This window comes from Trachurus japonicus, chromosome 11, assembly GCF_045865225.1.
Source record: "Trachurus japonicus isolate A0001 chromosome 11, Traja_1.0".
NCBI classification, from domain to species: Eukaryota; Metazoa; Chordata; class Actinopteri; order Carangiformes; family Carangidae; genus Trachurus; species Trachurus japonicus.
In genome coordinates, this window is record NC_140917.1 from 26583123 (window position 1) to 26606207 (window position 23085).

Below are 23085 nucleotides of genomic sequence, written 5' to 3' on the forward strand. Positions count from 1 at the left end.
AGCAAGACACCAAATGGAGTAAGACTTCCGTTGTTTTCCCTGCACACTCATTATACAAAATCTCTCAACCCTGAAACACTGACAAGAACAGTGTTGGCGAGGAAAATGCTGCTGAATCATCAGAGAATAAAGTGCAGAGAGACTGTTAAAGTTTTTGCTGGTGTGGTTGGAGATAGACCTCATAAAGTACTTCTCATAGTCCAATCATGATGATCAACTTTAAACTGAGTTCTTTCAATGTTCAACTTTCCTCTGACTGCTTGTTGTTTAGGCATTAAAGCATTGAAGAATAGTGTATTCTTAGGTACATGTTTTTTAAAGAAAAGAAAAACACCAATCAGTCTGGCTTTTGAAAACTGCATTTTTTTTATCAGCTTTGAGATGATGCCGGTCTGAGCTGAGAGGGAGAAAGAGAGACAGGTACAAGCCAAAATGGATGACAGAAATGTAACAAAAATAGCTGTCAGAATATTTCACAGTGCAAAAAACCTATTATATACACAGCATCTGCTCTTATTTACATGGGCATGAACATACAAAATATACAGAATCTGCCTTCTCCAAACCCAAAGAATCAATAACATGTATTACAGTGTCCAAGGCAAATCACCATTTTAAAGACGAGGCGTAAGATGAGTCTCTTAGGAAAATAAATAATATACTTTAAAATTTCACATGAGAATAATATGAGGAGCTCTAAAACCTAGTCTGCCATCATAGGAGGATGATGTCATTCGCTCATATTGATTGTCACTCTCCGTCTCCTCCTTATACCTGGCTCTAACAGCAAAGTCATTGAAATATAGTATTGCAATATGTAGGTCCAAATCTCTGTTTTATTCAAGAGGGAATTCAGGGACAATAGTAAAGTGAAGCGTGTGCAGGTCATGAACTCACTGTTGGCTAAACTGCAGATTTACAGTACAGCTACTAAAGAGCTGCATCTGTGACTTTGATAATCTGATTGATATGATTTGATTTAGTGACCTAATTAGACTAATTTAATGTTATTAGCTTGCAGGAGTGAGTGTTCAGATTTCTTCCCAGATGAACCACAGTATATTTAAATTTGATTTATCTTGGAAAAAAAGGCATATGTTCACAATAAATCTTTAAATATATTCATAATTTATATATATTTTTTTTATATATTAACGTTAATTGATAAATTAATGCATTATGTGAACTGCACAGCGCTATTCTGTGCTGTTAAATGTGCAACCTAATCTTAGGTTTGCTGCAGAGGTCCATGGATATACATTACCAACTATTCTTCAAAGTAACCCTCTCGGTATCTCCCATAATTCCCTGTCAATCAGTTTTTCCAGTTGACAAGGACGAGATAATAATATTATCACACAAACGATGACCACAATTCAACAGGTAATAGCACAGTAGACCCTGAAAATCTAGTGAATGTTACTTTAAGTGTGAAAGTAAAACTGAAAACCTCATCTCAGCCAAATTTGTTTTATGCAAATTATTTGAATAGTCGATCATTGTTTTTGTCCCATGAAAAGTAGCAAAACCAAAAATGGCCCAATTTCCAAAATGCCATGTTCAAGTAAAGCCTTAAAAAGTTCATTATTGTACAAAAACAAACAAAAATGAACATAGACGATGTGGTTTATGTTACCATCCTTCTAAACCTTCAAATAAGTATTCATCTATAGCTGAAAATAGTCCAGGCAATATTTACTTTTGTTTGGGTAGCATTTCCCAAAAACCAAACTGCCCAAGCATTTTAGAAAATGTTTTAACTTGAAAAAAAAAGAGAAAGAAAAAAGACATAGTAGATTTTTAGTAGGAACCATCAGGCCTCATGTGGAGCATCATTAACAGGAAGTACTAAAAGATTTGATTGAAAAGTTGATGGTTTTGTCTTTTCATGGGATTTGTTGACAATAACAACATAAAATATCACCAATTTTAAACTCTAATTTAAACATATTTCCAATAAAAGTTTTATAGCTGGCTTAGACTAGTGTGACTTGTCTTTAGTTTGTGTGTGTATATATAATGGGCTACTGTATGTAGTTATATGTAATGTTTGCTACAGACAAAACAAATCCATTGTGGTCCCTGTTTGGAATCAAAGTTAAATGCATAATTCTGAACTTTCAAACTTTCATCCTCCAACGTCCTATGACAGATCAACAATGACATATGATTTACATCAGTGTGTTCAGGACATATTTGTTTTGTTGACAGTGCACCATTGTGAGCAGGATGTGAACGTGCCTTTATGAGAGGAATGTAAATTGGTGCATACAGTATGGATGTGATCCCCTCATCACCCCTGGATGCTCATTCATACAAAAGGCTACAAACTTCATGAATAAATATGCAAGGAGCAAACTGAATATTACATTTTCAACAAACAGAAGATAGATTAAAGGCTTCATGAGCATGACAAAGGATGATTGAGAGTAAAACAAGACAGTGCAGCAGTGCTGCTTCTCTGTCAGAATCATTGGCACAACTGATAGCATATTTGACTTAAAACACAGTGAAACAACTCATGTGGCTGTTTAACCTCAACATAAAGTTTAGTTTTTTTAATTCATGTCTCTTTTTTTTAATCTTTATCTGTGTGTGTGTATACTGTATTATGCTTCTTTTTGCTTCTCAGCTCTGTGATCTTCAGCATCAGCACAAATACAGCAGCTGCAAAACAACAAAGCAGTCAGGAGTGCAGCATCACAGGACGAACACTTAGCACGTATGAAGGAACCAGAAACAATAAAATATTAATAGAAACCAAAAACAAAACACTTTTTTTTTTTCAAACAAAACATGGTGAACATAGACTATATATGTACACATTTCCAGAGCTTTAAGCGCAGAGGATCTTTAGAAGTGTTGACCTCTAGCATGGCACATATGATCAGGTTTGTGATGTTGGCTGATGTGTGCATGTGTGTATGTTTTTGTGTGTGTGTGTGTGTGTGTGTGTGTGTGTGTGTGTGTGTGTGTGTGTGTGTGTGTGTGTCCTTTGTTTCAGGGTACCACATCTGTGCTCATCTGGACACAGTTAACCCCTTCATAGCTGTGACCCACGTACCGTACCCTTTGGTATATGATTCTACTTCACGTTGTTAAACATCATCAACACACCTTCATCGTTCAACTCTTCATCATGTCAATCAGTACTGGTTTCATTATCATCATCACTGTTGCACCCAAAACCACCAACATCTCTAACAGAACCCCCCCCCCCCCCTGCTGTCATCGTGTCAGTCACAGTTCTGTCTGTCTCCTCTCCAGCGCAGGCCTCCGTCACTGTGAGCACGCTCACACACAGTGTAGCAGCTTTAGGAAGTGACACATATGTCAAAAGCAGCTCTTGTCTCATGCCACAAGTTCTCCAACATCAAAGTTCTGAAAAAGCAGCTGTAACACCAAGGTAAAGTTAAAATGAAGTGTCAGTCTTGTAGCTAAACCGTCTCCGTCCCACTGAGCTCTTTATTTCCAGACCCGTATTATCATCCTGGGCTGAACACATCAGCATTAGCCTCTGAGATTTAATCACTGAGATATGGCGGGATTCCTTTTTTCCACTCTTTACTCTACATCTCTGTCGATCGTCCTCGGCTGCTCCCACGCCGCTACGCTCTCCATCCTCGGTTTGACTCATGCGTACGTCTCTCCTGATTTCAGCGCCACCAGTTCGGGGTCGTCTGTGTGGCGCCCGTTCAAGTGTTCACTGTTGCAGTCGTGGGGGTACATGAAGGCGGGTACCTCGGAGATGGAGGTGGCTGTGTAAGATGTGGAGCGCATTGAGCAGTGGTCCTTTCGTCTCTGACCCCACTGAGTCTTATACTGCATCCACTGTCTCTTCAGAGCTGCCTGTACCTGGACGTCACACACAGAGGAGACAGACACAAGTTTTTTACCATGGTGACAATATTTCACTCTCTGTCGGTAATAATTGTCAGTGATAATCAATCACCAAGAACAGTCACATTTTTTTTGGCTGCACCTGAAAAAAATACTTTGGTAGTTCCATCAAAGTCATGAAAGTGTGTAACTGTTTCCGTGCATGCTCCATACTTCATACTCCTCAATGCAAATGTCTCTACTTTGTTTTTCTAGTTGTCAAAGTTGCTCAAACATTTTTCCAGAACTTTTTTTTTTCCTGTTTTGCCTTTCTGTTCTATCCGACCACAAAATGATTCTACCAGACGTCCAAATTTACATGCAAATCAATACGCGGTTACATTGCAACGTGAACACGACGGCGCCCGTGTAAACACCATCTTTGTGACAACATGAATCCGTCCGATGATGGTGATCTGATGTCAAAGCAATGGCTGCAGCATATGTGGACTGCTCACATTTCAGTCGCATTAACAGATGTTCATCAGGAAATGTAACACAGACGTCACATTTTATTGAAATGTGGCCAAGTTGTGAATCATTAAAGGGCAGAAAGATGTAATCTCTGTTGAGCTGTATGTTTAAGGTTCCATTATTATATATGAGTTCTCCCCACAACTGGCACCAGCCATGCATATAATCTACATTAATGCCACTCCTCTTTATGGCTGTTATGTTTGTGGTTTACTCTGTGTTAATCAATAACAAAGTCAAGGAGATTATCCTGACTTTGTTTTTGCTGTACTGAGGAGAATACTTTTCAACTTGCTCCGCACTTCAGTAAATACACAAAATGCAACAAATGTCAGGAGAGCAGGGACATCCACACTTACAGTATTATTATTCTGCAGCTATAAACCAAATCCATGTTGTACCGTTAAAAAACCCATTATCATGCTGAAAATGAATCTACGTAATCTGTGTGCGTATTTATGGTCCCTGATGTCATCAGCACTTAGCTATACAACTAACTTTGATGTTAAATGGAAAGTCTGGAGAGCTGCAGGAAGAATAGCGTATGCTATGCAGATGCTAATGGGGATCTTAATAAACATAGAAACACAGACCAAAATACTGAAGTTCGTGATAAAACTACAGTTATGCTGCTACAGGATGAACACGAATCAATCAAGTACTAAATTCAAAGTGATGGTATAAAACAGGAAAATCAGCAAATGTTAATTTTTAAGAAGCTGGAAACAGAGGATGTTTGACACATTTTTCCTTGATCCATGATAAACTGACTGATAATCAGAAAAACCTGGTTAGTCAGTCTTTGTAGTCTGAGCTAATTAATTCATTACTACAGTATGTATATACTGTATTGGCTGATTAGCTGCACTGGAGCTGGAGTGTGAACCATGTTCCTAAAAACAGAAACTAGAGCTGTGAATTTCCCACTGTGCAATGTTAATCATTTTATGCTGCAACACTCTAATACTAGTCTAATTGAGGAGGCTACAGTATATTAACACACAATGATCTAATATTGTAAATCCTGACACTAATTGTTATAATGAGACAAAAGAGCAGCTTCAATGTAGAGCGTCTTGCTTGATGTAACAAATACAGCATGGAAGCTGTTTGTCTCATTGACCTAACGCCACAATGGGGCCATTGACGAAACAAAGCAGGTCTGTGCAGTTTGGCCTTCAAATCAAAAAACAGAATTGAACCCAACTCCACAAACCCGTGCCCTGATTAAGGGAACTGAATTGGTCATTATGCGGGTGAAGTGGAGAAACCCTCTCATTCACACAGTTTGTGTGCTTGTTGACCCAGGGCCGTTGCTAGGAATTCTGGGCCTCCTGAAAGAATACTAAAGTGGACCCCTGGCCCCTGACTTTTCCACTTTTTTTCTTAGACTACATATATCATTTTTTATTGAGCCTACTTTGTTTTGATGCTAATGCAGCATTACTATGAGTATTAGTCAGGGTCTTATGCAGAATAATTCAGTCATACAAAGATCAGACTACTGGGGTTTTTGTGGGACCTACTGGGCACTGGGCCCCTAGAATTATCATCACCTTTCTCCCCTATACAACGGCCCTGTGTTGACCCCATGTCACCCACAGAAGGGGCCTCACCCTTCAACCATACGCCCCGTGTATTATTCATAACTCAGTGTGTGCGCATTGTTTATGTTGTTTGTGTTTATGCTGTTGTGTTCTGGCTGTTCATGTATGAACTAATACCTGACCTATTTTCCAGTCTGAATGAAACAAACACAAGCTTACAATAGTTCCCTCATGCCAGGCACCTCACTCTGCGTATTTAAATCTGCTCCACTCGCTATTTATGCATCTCTGGCCTGTTTTCTTCTCATGCAAAAAAATTAACAAAAAACAACCCTCAAAGGAGCATCATTGTCTCTGTGGATAGTTTCACTCACTGTCACTCCAGAAATATAACAAAAGTGTATTAGTTTTAAATGGAACAGAAATAATTGTCTGATCTGTCTGAGCTTCTCACACTGTCATGGAGAATAATGACCTGCTAAAACGAGCCTCATTCAGCCTGACAACATTGCATTGTTGGTGCTTTGCTTTGCAGAGACCATGAGCCTGAAAGCATCTGACACTGAGCTGAGAGGGCTCCACAACACCATTAACCTCACATTTAATGACAATACAACTTGTTTGCTCAGAGAAGTGCTTCAACCAAGCTAAGGATGGTTGCAATCAGACAGCAGCAGACAGTCTCAAAAAAAAAAAAAAAAAAGCTGACACAAAGACCTGAAAGGAGAGTCCATTTCCAGCTGGGCTTGGAAACCACTCATTTATAAACTATGTCTTACTCTTCACCTGATGTGACCCTTCAGTTCTTACTGCCACAGCTCTGGATAGAGGTAACGCACAGCTCAATGCTTTATAACCTGTTAAAACTGGATTAATGACAGATGCAGGATCTCTGTATGTTCCAACTCTTGATGCCAAAAAACAACTTTACATCTGTGTTTGACATTCAGGGGTCACGTCTCAATACGCTATCAGGTACAGATGTAAGATGTCAGAGATCTGACCCGAAAAACAAAATATGAAAATGTTGTGCCTGATGGAGGCTGATGTCTCGTTTAATGTCATGGGCAATGGGAAGTTTTATTGCTCCATGAGTGAACAGATCCATGTGCAGGTTGACCTTTATTTAAAAGGCCAATAGCTCTATCAAAACATTTTTGTGGGACATGCCACTCAAAGTAAATATTCCGCAGCATATTTTACACCACTCTTAAAGGAGTCATTTGACACTGTGGAATACAACTCTCTTATAGCTTTGTTATATGAAGCTGAAGCCAGGAGACAATGAGAAGCAAGGAGCCTGACTCTGTCCAAAGGTAAGAGATTGACCTACAAAAACCTGTGGAGGTCACTAATTAAACAGACCATATATAACTCAATCTCTATAAGGATTCACATTGTCTGTCATTGGACAGAGCTAGAGTTACTATCTTTACAAAAAAATTAAAGAAAAACACTTTTTGTATATGTGTAAATACATGAATGGTGCTTACCTCTCCATTGAAGAAGCAGAATATTGTTGCCACCAGTAAACCCTTGAAAAAGAAGCAAAAATGCACTAAATTAATAAATACATATTCACAAAAATGTAGAGAGATCAGAAACCAGAGATAATCTACATCTTTTTCTCTCTGGTTAGTGAATGAACTTAATTAACTTCCTACAATGTTGTTTAATTGAGTGCCTAAATGGTAGTTAAACTAAGTTAATGAAGTGACTAACTGTTTTTTTAAAGGCAATTCAGAAATAAGTCACATCAATCAGTCATGACAGGAAAACAAGGTTTTATGGGTGGAAACCTTCAAGCAAGCCAAGTGGCTAAATCTGGAGTCTGACAGGACTCTGGGGTGCTGAGGAACCTGGGCTGGGCTCAAGATGTTTGCTTTTTTATTGCATTTATTTTTTTCATGTAAAGTGTGGGTTTGGGTCTAAATATCAACATTAATCATTCAGTACATTTATGCATAATTACAATTTGGAAATGCAAAACGCTTGAAACCCACAGAGAGGCAGCAGAGAAGCAGCAGTTTTCTGCCGTGTGATATTTATTGAACCAAGCTCCAAACGGTGCCTCACCGTCAGCTCTGCACCTACCTGGTAGTGCATGAGTATGTGCATGATGTACTCGTAGACCTCCCCGGCCAGCCGATTCTCTGGCCGCCACGGAAAAATGACAAACTGTATTCCCAACAGGGGCACCAGGATCAAGGTGGCTCTCACCGCCTTCATGTACATGTTGGACTCTGCACGGTGCGTGTCTCTCAACTTAGTTACCAACACTCTTATGATATTAAGTAAGAAGAAGAGGTTCACCTGCAGAAAGGGGAAAAAAAAAATCTTTTTTCTGTTGCATTTATGAACTAAAACCAAAAGTACAAACTAAAAACACTGGTCTCATATTGTGTTGAAACAGTGGATTAGCAGACTTACAAGAAGTGCTGCCACTATAGGACCATGAACTGCATAGAGCAGATGGGTTTCCACACTCATCCAACAGCTACAGAAGGAAAAACATATCTGTCAGTGCTGTCTGCCGCCCAAAATACACACACACACACACACACATACAAAAACATGCACGTGTGCGGATCTGTACGCGCTCTCTCACTGCCACACACAGACGAGCACATATGTAAGCATCTCCTGTTTATTTGCAGAAGTTTCTGGAATATTACTCACTTGTCGTCGAAATACTTTTTCCTTGCCACGGCGTGGATGGATGCAGGGACCAGTGGAAAGCCTTGGACAGGAAAAAAGGCGGCGGCCATATGAGGTCTTGAGTGAATTTAGTGAAATCAATTTGTCATTCATGCAACAGTAAAAAAGGCGGTTAGCTTGGTCAGTGGTGTTGTTGTTCTCAGGCTTCCTCATTAAATAAATGACTGCATTGTAATTATCACTGCACTAATTCTTGTAAAAGCTGAAAAGCAGGCATCGACTCTCTGCCTCCTTCCTACCGACTTTCCTCATGCATTACAGCCCCTAACAACACCACATGGATAATTTCCGTGTTGATTTTAAAATCCACTCCATAAAAAATTAAAATAAAAAAACTCACTAGAGTCTGGGTTCATTTCATCTGGATATAAACACATGAGTCCTAGTACAGTTCATTTGCAGACACAGCTGCGTCCCTGCAGCATATTGACCACAGATGGACCTAACAAACTGGCTGCACTCCACACACACACACACACACACACACACACATACAAGCATTCACACATACTGTTTGGGGTGTCAAGGTCATCCCTCCTCCATTTCTAACAATGACCATCCATTTAGTAATATTGCCTACTTGTTTGACAGAACTGTGCCCATTGTTTTGAACAAGGTGAAAAACAGGATAGGAGCAGCACTGAGCGACAGGGGGGCCTATAAAGCTTTCAGCACATTCACGTTGACATACTCTGCAAGGACTGCGTGGTTACACGTAAATTGCAGCTGCTAGATTGTGAACCCATCTCGCTGAATTGCTTACCGACCTTGCAACCTGTGATCGAGTCTTTTGTGGCTACGAAAATGTAAATTTTTACACACACAATAGTAAAATGATGTCACGCAAGAAACAGTGCGTTGAACAAATGTAGATGACTCACCCCATCCCAGGAGGTAGTACCAGTGCAGGTGCTGCTCCTCTGCGAACACAGCCACCACGATGAGTGTGTGCAGGTAGATGCCTTCACAGAGCATCCAGAAATAATTGCAGCCCAGCATGTACATGTGGAAGAAGTGTAGCACCTTACAGCCAACCTGCAGAGACAGAACAAACCGTTTGTTTGTTTTTGATTTTTCATGTTTAAAATGATCCATTAAAACAATTCAATTTTGCTACTCCTGATATCATCTCAGCAGGGAGACCCAAAGATCTAAGAGGATATTTTTGTTCTCCTGGCACAAAATCATTAGCCTGTATTATTCTTTCTAGACTGAGAGGATGTTTATTCATTTACCCCCTCTGGAGGGGAGCTGAGATGGAAATGATAATTTCTCTCTGTATTGGGAGCATTCTTTGATTGTGTTTATCCCGCTTTGCACAAAGAAGCAGGAGCATATTTGTATAGGTTACTAAGCAATTTCTTATTCATGCATCCACCATAGAGCGACGGCATGACAGCATTTTTATTTCTTTGATTGTGTCATTATGACAATTTCTTGAAAAAAGTAACTTTGATGACAGTCGTATGTCAATCATATCTATTCATGCTTTAATTATGGATATTGCATGAGCTATAATTCCTCTAATGACCATTAATTACCCCTATAACTGATGTCTGCTCAAAAGGTTTCTAAAATATTTCCACAAAAATTAGCAGAGAGAGTCAATCTTTTACTGGTTTCATCTTCCAGCTCAAACAGCTTTTTCATCCCCATTGGACAAACTGGCTCCAATAAAAATCAAGGTTGTGGTAAAACCAAATCCCACATTCGGCTGATCTTGCATCCTGTTGCAAAACATCAATGTTTCTCTTCCGTCTATTACAACTACTCAGAAAGCTCTACATTTATACTGAAAAATATATTTTGATGTTTACAATACTCCTTTTCTGTTCTTAGCTTCCAGTGCTTCCCAATGATTTTATAAACACAGCTGGTTTAAATTATAACCTCCTGGTAGAGTTAGACTGTCTAAAAGGAACCAGTGTTAGCTCCCCTTGACATTTTCTCTATACAAAATGTTTTTTACCCCCTGAAATGTCAGCTCTTATGCAGATGATACCATATTGTATCTCTGCTTTTGATTATGCCTTTTAAACTTGTTTCAATTTCCTAAAATGCTAGATGTGAACTCAACTCCAGCTCCATGCTGTCACTGGAAATCCATTAGAGACAGCACAGCTTCATAAACCCACAGAGCACGTTTTGCCATGACAGAAAAGCATTATAGAACAACCTTTATGCCATTTACCAAAGTGCCACTTAATCTATTTCCCACAATAGCTGCCGGCTCACCTTTGACAGTTACTTGAAAAGGTTGAATACTCATCACTGCCTGTATTATAAATAATACCTGCAAGATAATATATTAGCGTATCATGACGGGTTAGCTACAGTATAAAATGTGCTCCTAACAAATACTTGAGTATAAAAATGTATTATTGCTGCTGATGATGTCTGTATTGCGATAATTATGATGATGTGAACGGATCAAACTGTCATATATATTTTTAAAAACGTATAATCAAGTTTCTGGTTCTAAGTCTTGTGTTAAAAGAGCATCCATGCAACACAGTATAATTCAAAAGTGCTGGCATTGCTATTAACTGCTGCTCTCTGGAGTCCCCTTAACTCCAAACACACAACAGTCATCCACTTCTAAACTTTTAGCCACATGTGTCTCCCGCACTTTCCTGCGTTTCCCTTTCCACTTGAGGAATCTCCACTATAACAGACACGGGCTCGTATCAGTATACAGAGGGTCAGGTCACTCACTTTTCACCAAATCAGACCTGTTTTATTCTGTAGCTAACCAAGGTTTGTCTCATGTTACCGACAATTATCTGGTTTACAAATCAAGCTGCTATAGATCATGTAGATGTTTCTCATGTTTTCAGTCTCCTCCTGGGTTTGACATAAGCTTTGGGGATTCACTCCTCCACACTGCTGGCAGGCCAAACCAGACTCTGTATCACCACACCAGAGAATAACAAGAGCGTGTTTTCTCTGTGAGAGCAAATCTCCACCACAATCCACTATCCCTAAATCACCAGCGCAGAAAAAAGGCTTTTAAGTCTTGCTTTGGCAGCGCTAAATTTCTAAATGTTTCCCAACAGACACGCGCGGATCTCAATCAATGGTGCATGTGATTTGTTCTTTGGCTTCCTCTTTAAAAAGCGGGGCCATGTTGACCAATTATATTTCAGCGAGTTAGCACAACCTGACAGTCCTATGTCAGAAAGTAACAGATTCAACACAAACATTTTTGACAAATGGTGACAAGGAGAGATTTGAGAGGGAGCTGTTGCACAAATACATATATATATTTCCTCAGGTTGATGATGATGATGATGATGGCTGTGATTTCTGCCTGCTTCTTGGATATGCTTAGAGATGGGATGTGAATAAAGACAGCAGTGAGACTGAGCCAAACCTCTGCTGTCTCCTGGATGTTTCCAGTATGTTGTTGGGCCAGTGATGCTTCAGCTCAAAGGAGGCTGAGGCTGAGGGGATTGTGTGAAATCTGAGCCAATTTCGATCTGCTGTTTTTGTTGTTTTCTGTAAGGCATCTTGTTTTTTTTTTGTCATTTTTTTGTTTTTCATATAGTCCATATTGTCACAGTTATATACTGTATATCAGAATGATTTAGATTTTTAATATATATATTTTTTTTTACATAAAAGCAAAGCAGATACAATCCTTTTATGGAATAGGAAAAACTCTGGAACAACCACTTTTAAAAAAGCGGCACAGCACCGAGTCAGCAGGCTTTCAATATTTTGATTTCCAAAAAGGAGTGGTTCTTGAAGAGTAACACATGAATTTATGTTCAGTCCTGATAGCGAGACATTCCTACAAGACAGATTTATCATCCCTACCTAAGCAGACCTCTGGGTTGCAAAGAATTCAGTGCGACTCCAAAACAGGAGAATGCGGAGGAGTGCAAAAAACTGTCTGTCAACTTTGCAGCACTGCCAAGAAATGGCACAGTAAGATGAAATACTAATTAGAGCACACTGCTCTCTACGAACTATTAAATATTGAAACGACAGAGCAGCTCATTTAAATTATTGGCTTTGCATATCAAGTTTATTTCAAAAAGTTCATTGATTTTTCTTCTCTCTTGCATATTTATTTGGTTTTGCATGAAATGTAAATTTATTTGTATCTAATTTTAAGAATGAAACAAGAGTGCATGTAATCCTCCTCCACATAATATATTCTACAGGGGTTTTTCCTTTTAGCCATGCTAACACATGACTCCAGTTGGTACAGGCCAATTTTTGTTAATGAATAGATGATTAAATAACCATTTATATTTCCACCAGCATCAGTGTGTTGCCGTGATGTTGTTTTGTGTTTAGTTAGAACGTTTTCACATGGAAACAAAACTAAGATGATGAATGTGGTGAACTTTGTGTGTGTCTATAATAGAGTACTTCTCATCTTCTGTCAACCACTTTATATGAGTCTGAGTTTTTATTGTGACGATGTATTCTCCATCAGTGAGATGTGTGCATGGACATGAGGCGGAAAACAACAAAAAATGACTGAGAACTTGTGAGGGAAATGTTGTTTTTGTGCCTAAAACTGCACAAATCTCAGAAGTAATGAGTGGAAAATGTTCATTATCTCAAAGAGGGAAACATGTCACTGGAATAAACGTCAGTTTGGAGGTACGACAGCCCACACTAACTGTGAGCTTAAGGCTGATTAATGAACATTGCTGAGGCTCTGTGTTTAAAGTTTGTGTGTAAGGATTGGTGACAGCTGATCGAGGAGCAAACTAATAGTTTGGGATGGAAAACGTGCCTTATTATTATGATTACAATTTTCCAGAGAAAAGAACATGATCCTGTGTGGCTGATCAATAACACTGATTAAATCCTGCCCTGGTAGTTTGTCAAGAGTGAAGCTCTATCTGTTTACGCTGCAGTCATCTCTTATACCAGTTTTTACAATATAGTAGCATATGTGGCAGACATCCAGTGTGTGGTTCATTTTCATACAAACCAGAATGAACGTGCCAGTGCTCTTTACTTTACTGTCTTTATGCCGAGGTTGTGCTTTTGGACACGCAGGTCATCTATTTACCTGTGGACCTGCCAAACGAAAAGGTGTGCGAGGATGTATGTTGCATAAAGATTCACCTCTAAAAAGTAATGTCATGGTAACATTAAAAATGTCTGTATATAAGCAACTTTTTTTGTCAGCGCTGAATGCACATCCTCAGTTGTCTGTTAACAGGAAACGTGTGATGTCCAGAGAACTACTTTCTGCAAACAATCCCACAATGCAACGCTTCACATATTCTCACCGGGTTTCTGCTGACCACATCAGGATTGTTGACCACCACTACCAGGTACATGATGGTGAGGGCAGAGTTGAGCACGTAGGAGCAGAAGAGGTTCTTATGGAGGGTGATCCTTTGGCAGCTCAGACTCCTGAGTGAAGAGGTCGGCCATTTGGTTAATTCCAAAACATAACACACTGGGAATAAAATCTCCTCTGACATTATTAACATACAACATTAAAGAAGACAAAAACCTGACACAAACGAGTAACTCACACGACTGGCAGGCTGATAGTTTAATGAGGCTGTCATTGCTACAGTCTGTTATAATATCCATAATCTTTCATCTCATAATGATATTTGTGGCTGGTAAAAATCCCTGGGATCAACAAGCTGGATTGCCTCTACAGTAAATGCTGCACTGTACTGTACATGCTAGTGCTGTTAAATAATGCATAAATGGATCCCAAGGGTGCTTCCTCATTACCTTGGCCGGCCACTCAGAATTAATAGCACAATGAAACGCTTCCCAGGCAAAGTGAAACTAACTATTACTGTAGAATCGAAATCACTTGGATTTTTTTTTTTTTTTTTTGTAATTATTAAGTGTTTTAAAATCAGGGCAGCAATTAAAAAAGACTGCAGTTTAAGGCTGAATGAAACCTTGTACCGAATATATTTGCCAGAATAGCCTCCTATAAATATGTCCTCCACAGTTTTAGAAGTTGTGTTCTTTTACTCCTTACGGCCAGTTTTGTCGTTGTTGAGTCATAAAACCCACGAGACCCATGAAAAACAGGAAGAGCAGGAAGTTTCCTCAGGGCCAACACAGACCAACATACTACTGCACATTCTCACTGTCTCTTTCAGAGGTTAACAGAAATGCAGCAAGAGGAGAAGCGGCTGAATGCTTATATGCAAGTTTTTTTTTTTTTTTTAGCCAAAGGGAGATGTCAAAACACATGCTGAATCCTTATGGCTGTGTTGTTCAGACTGTCACAGGTCCCACTGTCTTCGGATCTGCCGTTCGACCAACTCCTGTTTTTCCACAGCAAGCTGGAGTATTTTCATCTGGGAATCTTGACAGTGTTGATGTCGAGTCATAAATAACAGAGTGCAGCTGTACACCACCACATACCATTGTAAGCTTCACATCTGGATCTTATAAGAAACATTAAGCCGCCGATATTTTAAGTGTTCTGGCTATAAATATGCTAAGTAGCGACTAAAAAGAATAAATAAATAAATAAAAGGCTTTCTTAGCCAATAGCTTTGTGACTTTATAGAGATGTTAATTTGTTGGGACTTGATCTTGATGAATTGTGAATGTCTCCCACTGAATTGTTGTGTCACCGCGTTGAGAGTCTGACTCTCAGTGGGTCACAGGGGGTTTTGTGATAATGCACCTGCCCTAAACACTGCCACTAGATTTATGAGTGTATATAAAACTTTGCAGCACACTGAGGGTCTCGAACAAGATCTTTTCTGGATAACAGCTGCATCTAGGAGGTCAGTACCCCTCAACATGTCAAATTTTTACAACCGCAGCATTCGAGAACTACATGGCCAACAAAGTAACCCATCCAAATATTGTTACAGAACATAAAATTATTATTTTATTCTTCTCAGGCTCTGCATTTAGGTTTTTCAACATTTTTGTTCCATTAAAACAAAACTGATTAAGTTCTTTCCCACAGATAAACTTACAATGATATAAAGTTTCAACAATGTGCATACTTTTGCACACTCTGTTCACTTTGTCTAAGGCTTCATTATTCCCAAATTTTGCAGGCATTAACTAAACATTATACCTGGCTCTCCATTATTAACTTTATTGTCAACTCTTATCTAATTGAATTTCAATAGCTGTATCTCCATTAATTGTGCCCTCTCCACCCGTGGGATTAAGTAGTACCTTGGGATGAGCGATCCTTAATGAGCAATGCACTCAGCTGCAAACGTTTCCAATAAGAGCACAGCACCTACACATTTAATGGACTTCACAGCTCTCCAGTTCTGAATCCTAAATATCCATGAAATAATGTGCTGTATAAGGAGACCAAGTCTGCATGAAATTAGCCAAAGTTTAAGTTGTGTTTAAATGACACTCAGTGGAGCAGCAGAACTATTTTCAGGTGGATAGCTTGAATTAATCTGTGATAAAGAAGATGGTAAAATATTCAACTGCAGTTCTCACTAATTATTTAATACTGAGGAAGTGTTTACACCAGCAGATAGCCTATCTTTTAGTCAGTGTTAAACATTTGCCCCAGAGTAAGACAATGAGCAAACAAACAATCGACTCATTTAACTGTATTATAAAATCAACACATGTTAACACTGAAAAATCTTCTGCATCTCTCGGGCAAGTGTTTCCAACTGTAGAACAAGTCTTACAGCGCAGGCAGACACAGACTGAAGACAGTGCTGACTGACCTAACTACTGCATGATGAGTAATGAAATGGCTTCAGGAGACTGTAGTGAAAGCCCAGCTCTATCTACGTGCCTGTCAGATCCACTGATGACAGGGAAGATCATTGAGCGTTTAAGGGCAAAACTACCACCGATTAATCATTCAATCATCCTTGCACAGTGACGAACTGCATCAGCCACTGTCACTGCAGCATAACCATCCCGAATATCCACTCGCAACGACAGCTATACCTACGCTCTCACACAGAGGAACAGAAACATCACATTTAATCCATTACCTGAAGTAGAAGAAGATGGCCAGAGAGATAAGCAGGGAGGCTATGGATAGAGCATGACCCACAATTGCCATGTAAAACAGGATGTACGCTGACTGCAAAGAAAAACCACAAACAATAAGAGATAACATGTGTAGCATATCCAGTGGGAAAAAAGACTTTAGTGTGACAATAAACAACAGAAATGTCACGTGTTGTGTGAAAAAAAATCAATGCTTCATTTTTCACTTTAAGGAAGAAACAGTGTTGAGCAGGGAATGGGAAACCTCGGTTGTGTTTTAGTAGCCTGGGTTTTGTGTTAGTTTCTTCCAATTTCTGAATCCACAATATATGATACCATCAAACCAAATGTTACAACAGAAAACAATGTAGCACCCAGACACATAATCAGACATGTTTTTAAATAACTCCACATTTCCAATGCATTGGTTCTATTTTGAAAATGGGAATACACATGAAGTAATTGTTAGATGTGAAAATCCATTGAATTATTATAAAACTACTATTTTTTAGTAAACTTGTTAAAAATGTTCCATCATTGTTTCCCTTTTCAGCAGTGGTTGGTAATTTGTTTTACATTTGAAGAACAATAAGAGGATGTTATTCATCATGAATGATTTGTATATTAAAGATAACAAAACTATGACTATTGACATTTCTTCTATTATATTTATAATACAGTATACAATCTGATACAAGACAGATAATTGTACACCCTAATGTACCCTTCTTAAGATGAAACAGACATTATAAGATAAATTGGGATTGAATTTAATGTTGTTCAAAGATAGAAACTACTTTTGGTGACAGTAACATAGGGTTATGAAAACTCTGGGTCAACAAACACAGAGAAATATGGAAGAATTTTGTAACATTATCAACAACCCCCTCAGTTCATGGTGTGAAAGACAGAAATATGAGCACAAGCTGGCATCAACTGAGCCTTATCAGAAAATCGTGGGACATTTATATTGCCTTATTTCTCTTTTGGATCATACTGCTGAGGCGGTTTGTTCTCAGACCCTGCGTGAAGTTGGAGGGCTGAGTCAGCAAAGATCAGGTTTCTGTGGCAACAGATGCAGCAGCTGATCTCTGGTTTGGTTCAGATCGACTGACAGATTTTTAGTCTTTCACCTAGGTTTGCCAGAACAGCTGCTCCAACTGCACTGACTGAATGCAGCGAGAGGGAATTTCTTGCAATTCTTTGCAGAGGTTTTGTTTACAAGTTGCAGGTATTTGCAATTGGCCAGTTTCCTTGTTCCAGATGGAAGAGCAAAGGAGCGTTGTTTTGTTATTTCTTGGTGATAAAACTTGGTAATTCTGGGTGATAAAACTCTGGTTAGCTTGATAATAGGTTTAATAGTATATAAACAGAGACAGGATAGACATGGAGTGCCTAACAATAGGTATGACAGAATAAAAGGTTTCAAATGGAAAGGCAGAAAAAAAACCAAACAAATCATAAAGTAAAGTGTGTTTGTAGGCATTTTTGGTTTGGAGTTCAAATTTTGTTTTTGTGCAGTACTTTGCCTGATGCAAAATTTGGACTTAAATAATCTCTAACAAAAATCGACCAATTACAGTCATCAATTTATGACAATACATAGCAAAAACCTTAGCATTCAATGGCCCAATATTATTTTATTAAAGGGACAACGAGGAGTTTTGGAAAAGCGAAGTGTTTTACATTTATGAGCCTCCGCGCACCGTGAAATTCTTTGACTGGCGGAAGACAGACTCATGTTTTCATTCATCAATAATTAAAGTCAGAGGTTGGAAGACGATCACATACCGTCGTAGTTCCAACCATAAACGGCGATTCGGCGGCATTATTCTCATGACTCACCACGAAACCGAAAGTAAAGAAACGCTGGTCGGCTCGACCAGCATCTCCGCCACCACTAATAATAACAAAATAACGATAGAGACAAAACCATATATTTATAGAAAATGGGCCCATTAACAAGTGTGGGTAGCGGAGATTCATCCACATTAACGTGAGACTTTTTTATAACCAAATTGAAACTCCTCGTTGTCCCTTTAAGGGATGATGACTGAAAGTCAAGTTATGGGCACCGTGGAAAAAGAAAAAAAAAAAAGTTGTATGATCACTGAGTGGATGGATAATGTTGATTAAACTATTCATAATATAGTTAACTAAAGACTTTTAAACAAGTTAAAAGTCATGCAAATGCCAAATATCTCCTATAGTCCTTGACTGTCTGATGTCCGTCTTGGCACAATACTGCAATGAGCTCTTTGGTGTCCTGGTCTGGTTTCCATGGGGAAACGTCGTTAGGAGCTTGGCACAGCAGCCTGGTGCTGTTGGTGATAAGACTATTGTTAATATATGATGATGTTGAGACACTCCTCTGCCTGAACCCATCATTTCATAATGACTGTAAATATTGGAGGACACATGGGCTTAGAATAGCATGATGGTTTTATTGAATATGCAAAGTGTGTTCAACTGAAAAAAACACAACACAACAACAACAACTGCTGTTTGTTAGCTGTGAGATTAGAACCCAGTCCACTCATTGAAAATACAAATCATGGCCATAAACTTTCTATTCCTGCAAGTAAACACATGCATCGGTTCAGACGAGGCGTGACCTCACCCTGTGCATTTTCCTGTTATTTTCCATGTGTAAATATTTCTGTGGAACTACGACTGGAACTGTTGCAGAACTGTATTTCAAGTTTGAATATTTTCTCCCGTCTGCCCACACTGCAAATACGGGAGTGCTCCAGGCAACAAAAGATTATGCTGACCCATCACACCACAGTAGATCTATGATAGTGAGCTATCAGAAATAAATTACCTTCAGTTTGGCTGTGGTGTTTTCATTGCAGAGTGTGTAGTTGGACCAAGTCCTGTTGGTGTCTGGGTGGCGAAACCACTGACCATCCTCCCCACAGTACTTTGTGGCCTTTTCTGCAAGAAACAATGAAGTAATACATATTTGCAGTGAATTCTATCCTCCAGTCCATTCTCTTCATTGTATTCTGTTTCCATTAGAATTGGTGAATAATTCATCCTCCAAGTAATTAATATTTCATGGCCCAACTTCTTTTAAAAACACAAGATCATGAGAGGTTAACTCTTACTCTCACTGCTCACCTGTGGGGTCAAAGTCCACAAAATAATTGGGGCAGTTTTGAGAGGTAAAAGTTCCCGCCGGAGTATCGTCCCAGCACAGCCAGCCGTCCCAGTTGCGACTGCAGTACGGACCTGTGGCGTCAATAAAGTCACACAGACGGCTAAGAGGAGAGGCACAGAAAGATAGAGTGAGCTTCAGGAAAAGTCGATATCACCACCACAATACCTGATTTGTTATAGGGCACGTCTCGATTAATTTTCTCAAAGCATTTGTACTGGCTGTCGAGGATTTTCTTCCGCACCATTTCCTGCTCTTCTGGGTTCACCGTGGGGATGACTGTGGCCTCGCCCACGTTCTGTACCTCAGTGTCCCGGGAGAGCTGGGCCGCTGCCTTCATTTTAGTGACACACAATACATGCAAACACACACATGCACAGTCGTTATCAATCAGGATAACACAATGGACAGTGAGGCTATGTTAAGAACTAAACAAACAAACAAGAACAAGGAAGAAAAGGATGAGCGTGACACACAGTTATGGCATACGTGGAATGAAATGAAATATGTAGAGACATTTCCTTTTTTTATAAACTTTAACATGGTATATGGTATAAACCTCAGAACTGGGGGGACACAATAAATTAAATGGCCACAAAATAAAGAGAGAGAAAGAATGATGTAAATGCTGCATTTTCTTCTCCAGATCAGATTATATCAAAATTACTGCCTCTCTGCTTAGCTGACCATGTGAAATACAACATGATACTGTATATGGTCTGAGGTTCAGAATTGGAAGCCACATACATACAATTTACTTTGGGGTTGGAGGCCACATGTCTTAAACTAGCAGGAGAATCAAGTGGTACTGTTAAGCCTAATTACAATTCACGATCTCTGATTAATAGTCATCTCATAAACAATACAAAACCTTCTCCTTAAAGTTGATAGCACAGAGTGTATAATTAGTCCAGGTCTTGTTGCTCTCCGGGAGGCGAAACCACTGTCCATCCTCTCCACAGTACTTAGTTGCCTGTTCTAAAATAAAATAAAACAAAAACAAAACAGTATATTAGAATTTCTATAAATCTGTGCATCTGTGTCCAGCAGTCAATAGAAGATCAAAAGTCAATTTATCACTAAAGAGAAAAAAAATAGGTCATTTATAAGCTTGATAGCAAAAGCTTTCACTGTGGAGTCACTGCTCACCTGTGGGATCCATGTCAGAAACATAATCGGGGCAGTTTTGTGAGGCATAAGTTCCAGCTGGAGTATCGTTCCAGCACAATAAGCCATCCCAGTTGTGACTGCAGTGCAGACCTGTGGCAGCAACAAAAACACAAAAGTCTGATATTTGTTCTTTTTTTTCTAGTAGTTTCACAGTAAGAGAGATACTCGACAGTATAAGTACCTGAATTGTTCAAGGGTGGACCTCGATTTATTTTCTGAAGGCATTCGTATTCATTCTGCAGCATTTTCACTTCCTGTGGGGAACAACCCAGATGTTTCAATGTTAATCGCAGGTACTGTGTGTCTTAACTCCTGGTAGACAATGGTCCGCAAAAAAACACATACAAAAACTAAGACTCAAACAAGAGGAATAATAAACCATAGCTATACCACATCCACAGTGGAGGCAAGTGACAAAACTGTTGTTTGAATCATTTTTAATGTTTTGGAAGATACCAACAGAGGCACTGATTCACAACCCATTTCAGGGTTTAGGTTTGATAACATGTTGCACAGACAGTAAAGGCAGTGTGGGCTGACAAGTCATGGTCCCAGAACTAAGAGAGGACATTGTGATCCCTCAACAGCTTCCCACCAAGCAAAACTGCTATGTCTAATATGACAAAAGTGGGACCACTGCTTACCACTGCAAGTTCAGGCTGATTTGTTGCACATTAGTATCCTCAAACTACTCAGTTCCTTTACAGCTGATCAAAAAAAAAAAAAACTATATATCTGATCTCATGAGGGCCCATTATGTGCTGTGTGTTATGGTACAGCTGTGTAAATTATACATTTTAACACCAAATTGCATTTTTAAGTGTAATTTCAGTAATGCAGTTTTTTAAAGACTGATTTAAATTGTCTTTGTATGTAAATGTGAGTGCAACCACATGTCCAAAACTTCCTAGAAGTGGTATCCATGTGCCTAGTTACTCAGAATCTGTATTAAAATACTGTACAATAAATCCTTGGCAGATAATTAATTACATTAAAAGTACTTTACCCTCTGTCTCTTCTCATAGGTGGCTGCACAGAGTGTATAATTCGTCCATATCCTATTGGTCTTTGGATAATGAAACCATTGCCCGTCCTCTCCACAGTACTTAGTTACCTTTTCTGAAAAGAATAAGTTCCACCTCATTACGTTCTCATCCGAAGATCAAAGGTGAATTCATTGGGTAAAAGGATATTCACTCTAGATCTCACTGCTTACCTGTGGGGTCAAACTCCAGAAAATAATTGGGGCAGTTTTGGGAGCTGTAGGTTCCCGCCGGGGTATCATCCCAGCACAGCCAGCCATCCCAGGTACGACTGCAGTGCAGACCTGCAGCACCAACAAAAACACAATGAAACGTTTACAAGTCTCCTGTTCGAACATTTGTCCAACATGAAAACTCATGTTAAGACATGCTGACTAAAAATAAGAAACATTCATTGGTGGACCAGAGAAGCAAACTGGATTCCAGAAAACAGCACCAGCACCTGATTTATCAAGAGGAGGATCTTGCTTCATTTTCTCGAGGCATTTCTTTTCATTCTCGAGGATCAGTTTGTCTGCAACGTTGCTTTTTCCTGCGTTAACCCCTGTGGTCTCTGTGCTCAGCTCTCCTGCAGCGTCTCCTAAAAAATGCAGGACTTCCTTCCGAGAGAAAAAAAAATAAAAATCACATGTTCAACATAGAGTCAGTGTACAAACTGAGGAAAGCTTTGTCTCAATCTTCCATTACTCACAGGGAAACCAGCATCCAGATGTAAATGTCCAAATACCTCTAATTTGTCCTTTGAAGCTGACTGACAGATGGAGCCAGTCTCCACCCAGTTACCCAATTCATCACAATATTTGGTCACTTTTTCTGTAAAGGAAAAAATCATGTATTGCCTTAATGACATTTTAAGAACAATGTAATCCATTGATGATTATCCCAAAGCTTCATGTACTGTATCGGATTACTTAAAGGTACATTATGGCTTCTGTTTGGAGTAACATCGTTGAGTGGAGAATTTCGCTATATTCTTTGGCTCTGTCTTTGTTTTTCAGCCTTTGTATGTTGGCATCACCCAAACCCATAAATCGGACCTTGAATCTCAGCATTTAAGAACTACTGTGATTTATTTAACTTGGCGTATATCATCAAACGTTATGTCAAACAGAAAATTCCCTTTCTGGAGTAATTTTCTGGCAAATTCTCA

The 23085-nt window shown here is 39.2% G+C and overlaps 1 protein-coding gene across 3 annotated transcripts in view; it reads right to left on the minus strand.

Annotated features, from left to right (window-relative positions):
• Nucleotides 1-343: 343 nt before the first annotated feature.
• Nucleotides 344-23085, minus strand: part of calcr (calcitonin receptor) — a 53169-nt gene continuing 30427 nt past the window's right edge. Inside the window, exons 5-22 of one of the 3 annotated variants that reach the window (XM_085792053.1) lie at nt 22663-22748; nt 22378-22534; nt 22109-22219; nt 21899-22011; nt 21074-21146; nt 20872-20982; nt 20594-20700; nt 19891-20056; nt 19686-19796; nt 19387-19499; nt 16565-16656; nt 13877-14003; nt 9500-9653; nt 8580-8640; nt 8331-8397; nt 7995-8213; nt 7394-7435; nt 344-3855 (exon numbers count right to left, since the gene is read on the minus strand). In XM_085792053.1, coding sequence (XP_085648179.1) covers nt 3634-3855; nt 7394-7435; nt 7995-8213; nt 8331-8397; nt 8580-8640; nt 9500-9653; nt 13877-14003; nt 16565-16656; nt 19387-19499; nt 19686-19796; nt 19891-20056; nt 20594-20700; nt 20872-20982; nt 21074-21146; nt 21899-22011; nt 22109-22219; nt 22378-22534; nt 22663-22748 — 2132 coding nt within the window. In that variant the 3' untranslated portion in view covers nt 344-3633. Of the gene's footprint in view, nt 3856-7393; nt 7436-7994; nt 8214-8330; nt 8398-8579; nt 8641-9499; nt 9654-13876; nt 14004-16564; nt 16657-19386; nt 19500-19685; nt 19797-19890; nt 20057-20593; nt 20701-20871; nt 20983-21073; nt 21147-21898; nt 22012-22108; nt 22220-22377; nt 22535-22626; nt 22749-23085 lie in introns of all 3 variants that reach the window. The other 2 variants (XM_085792052.1, XM_085792054.1) reach the window with 2 other exon arrangements.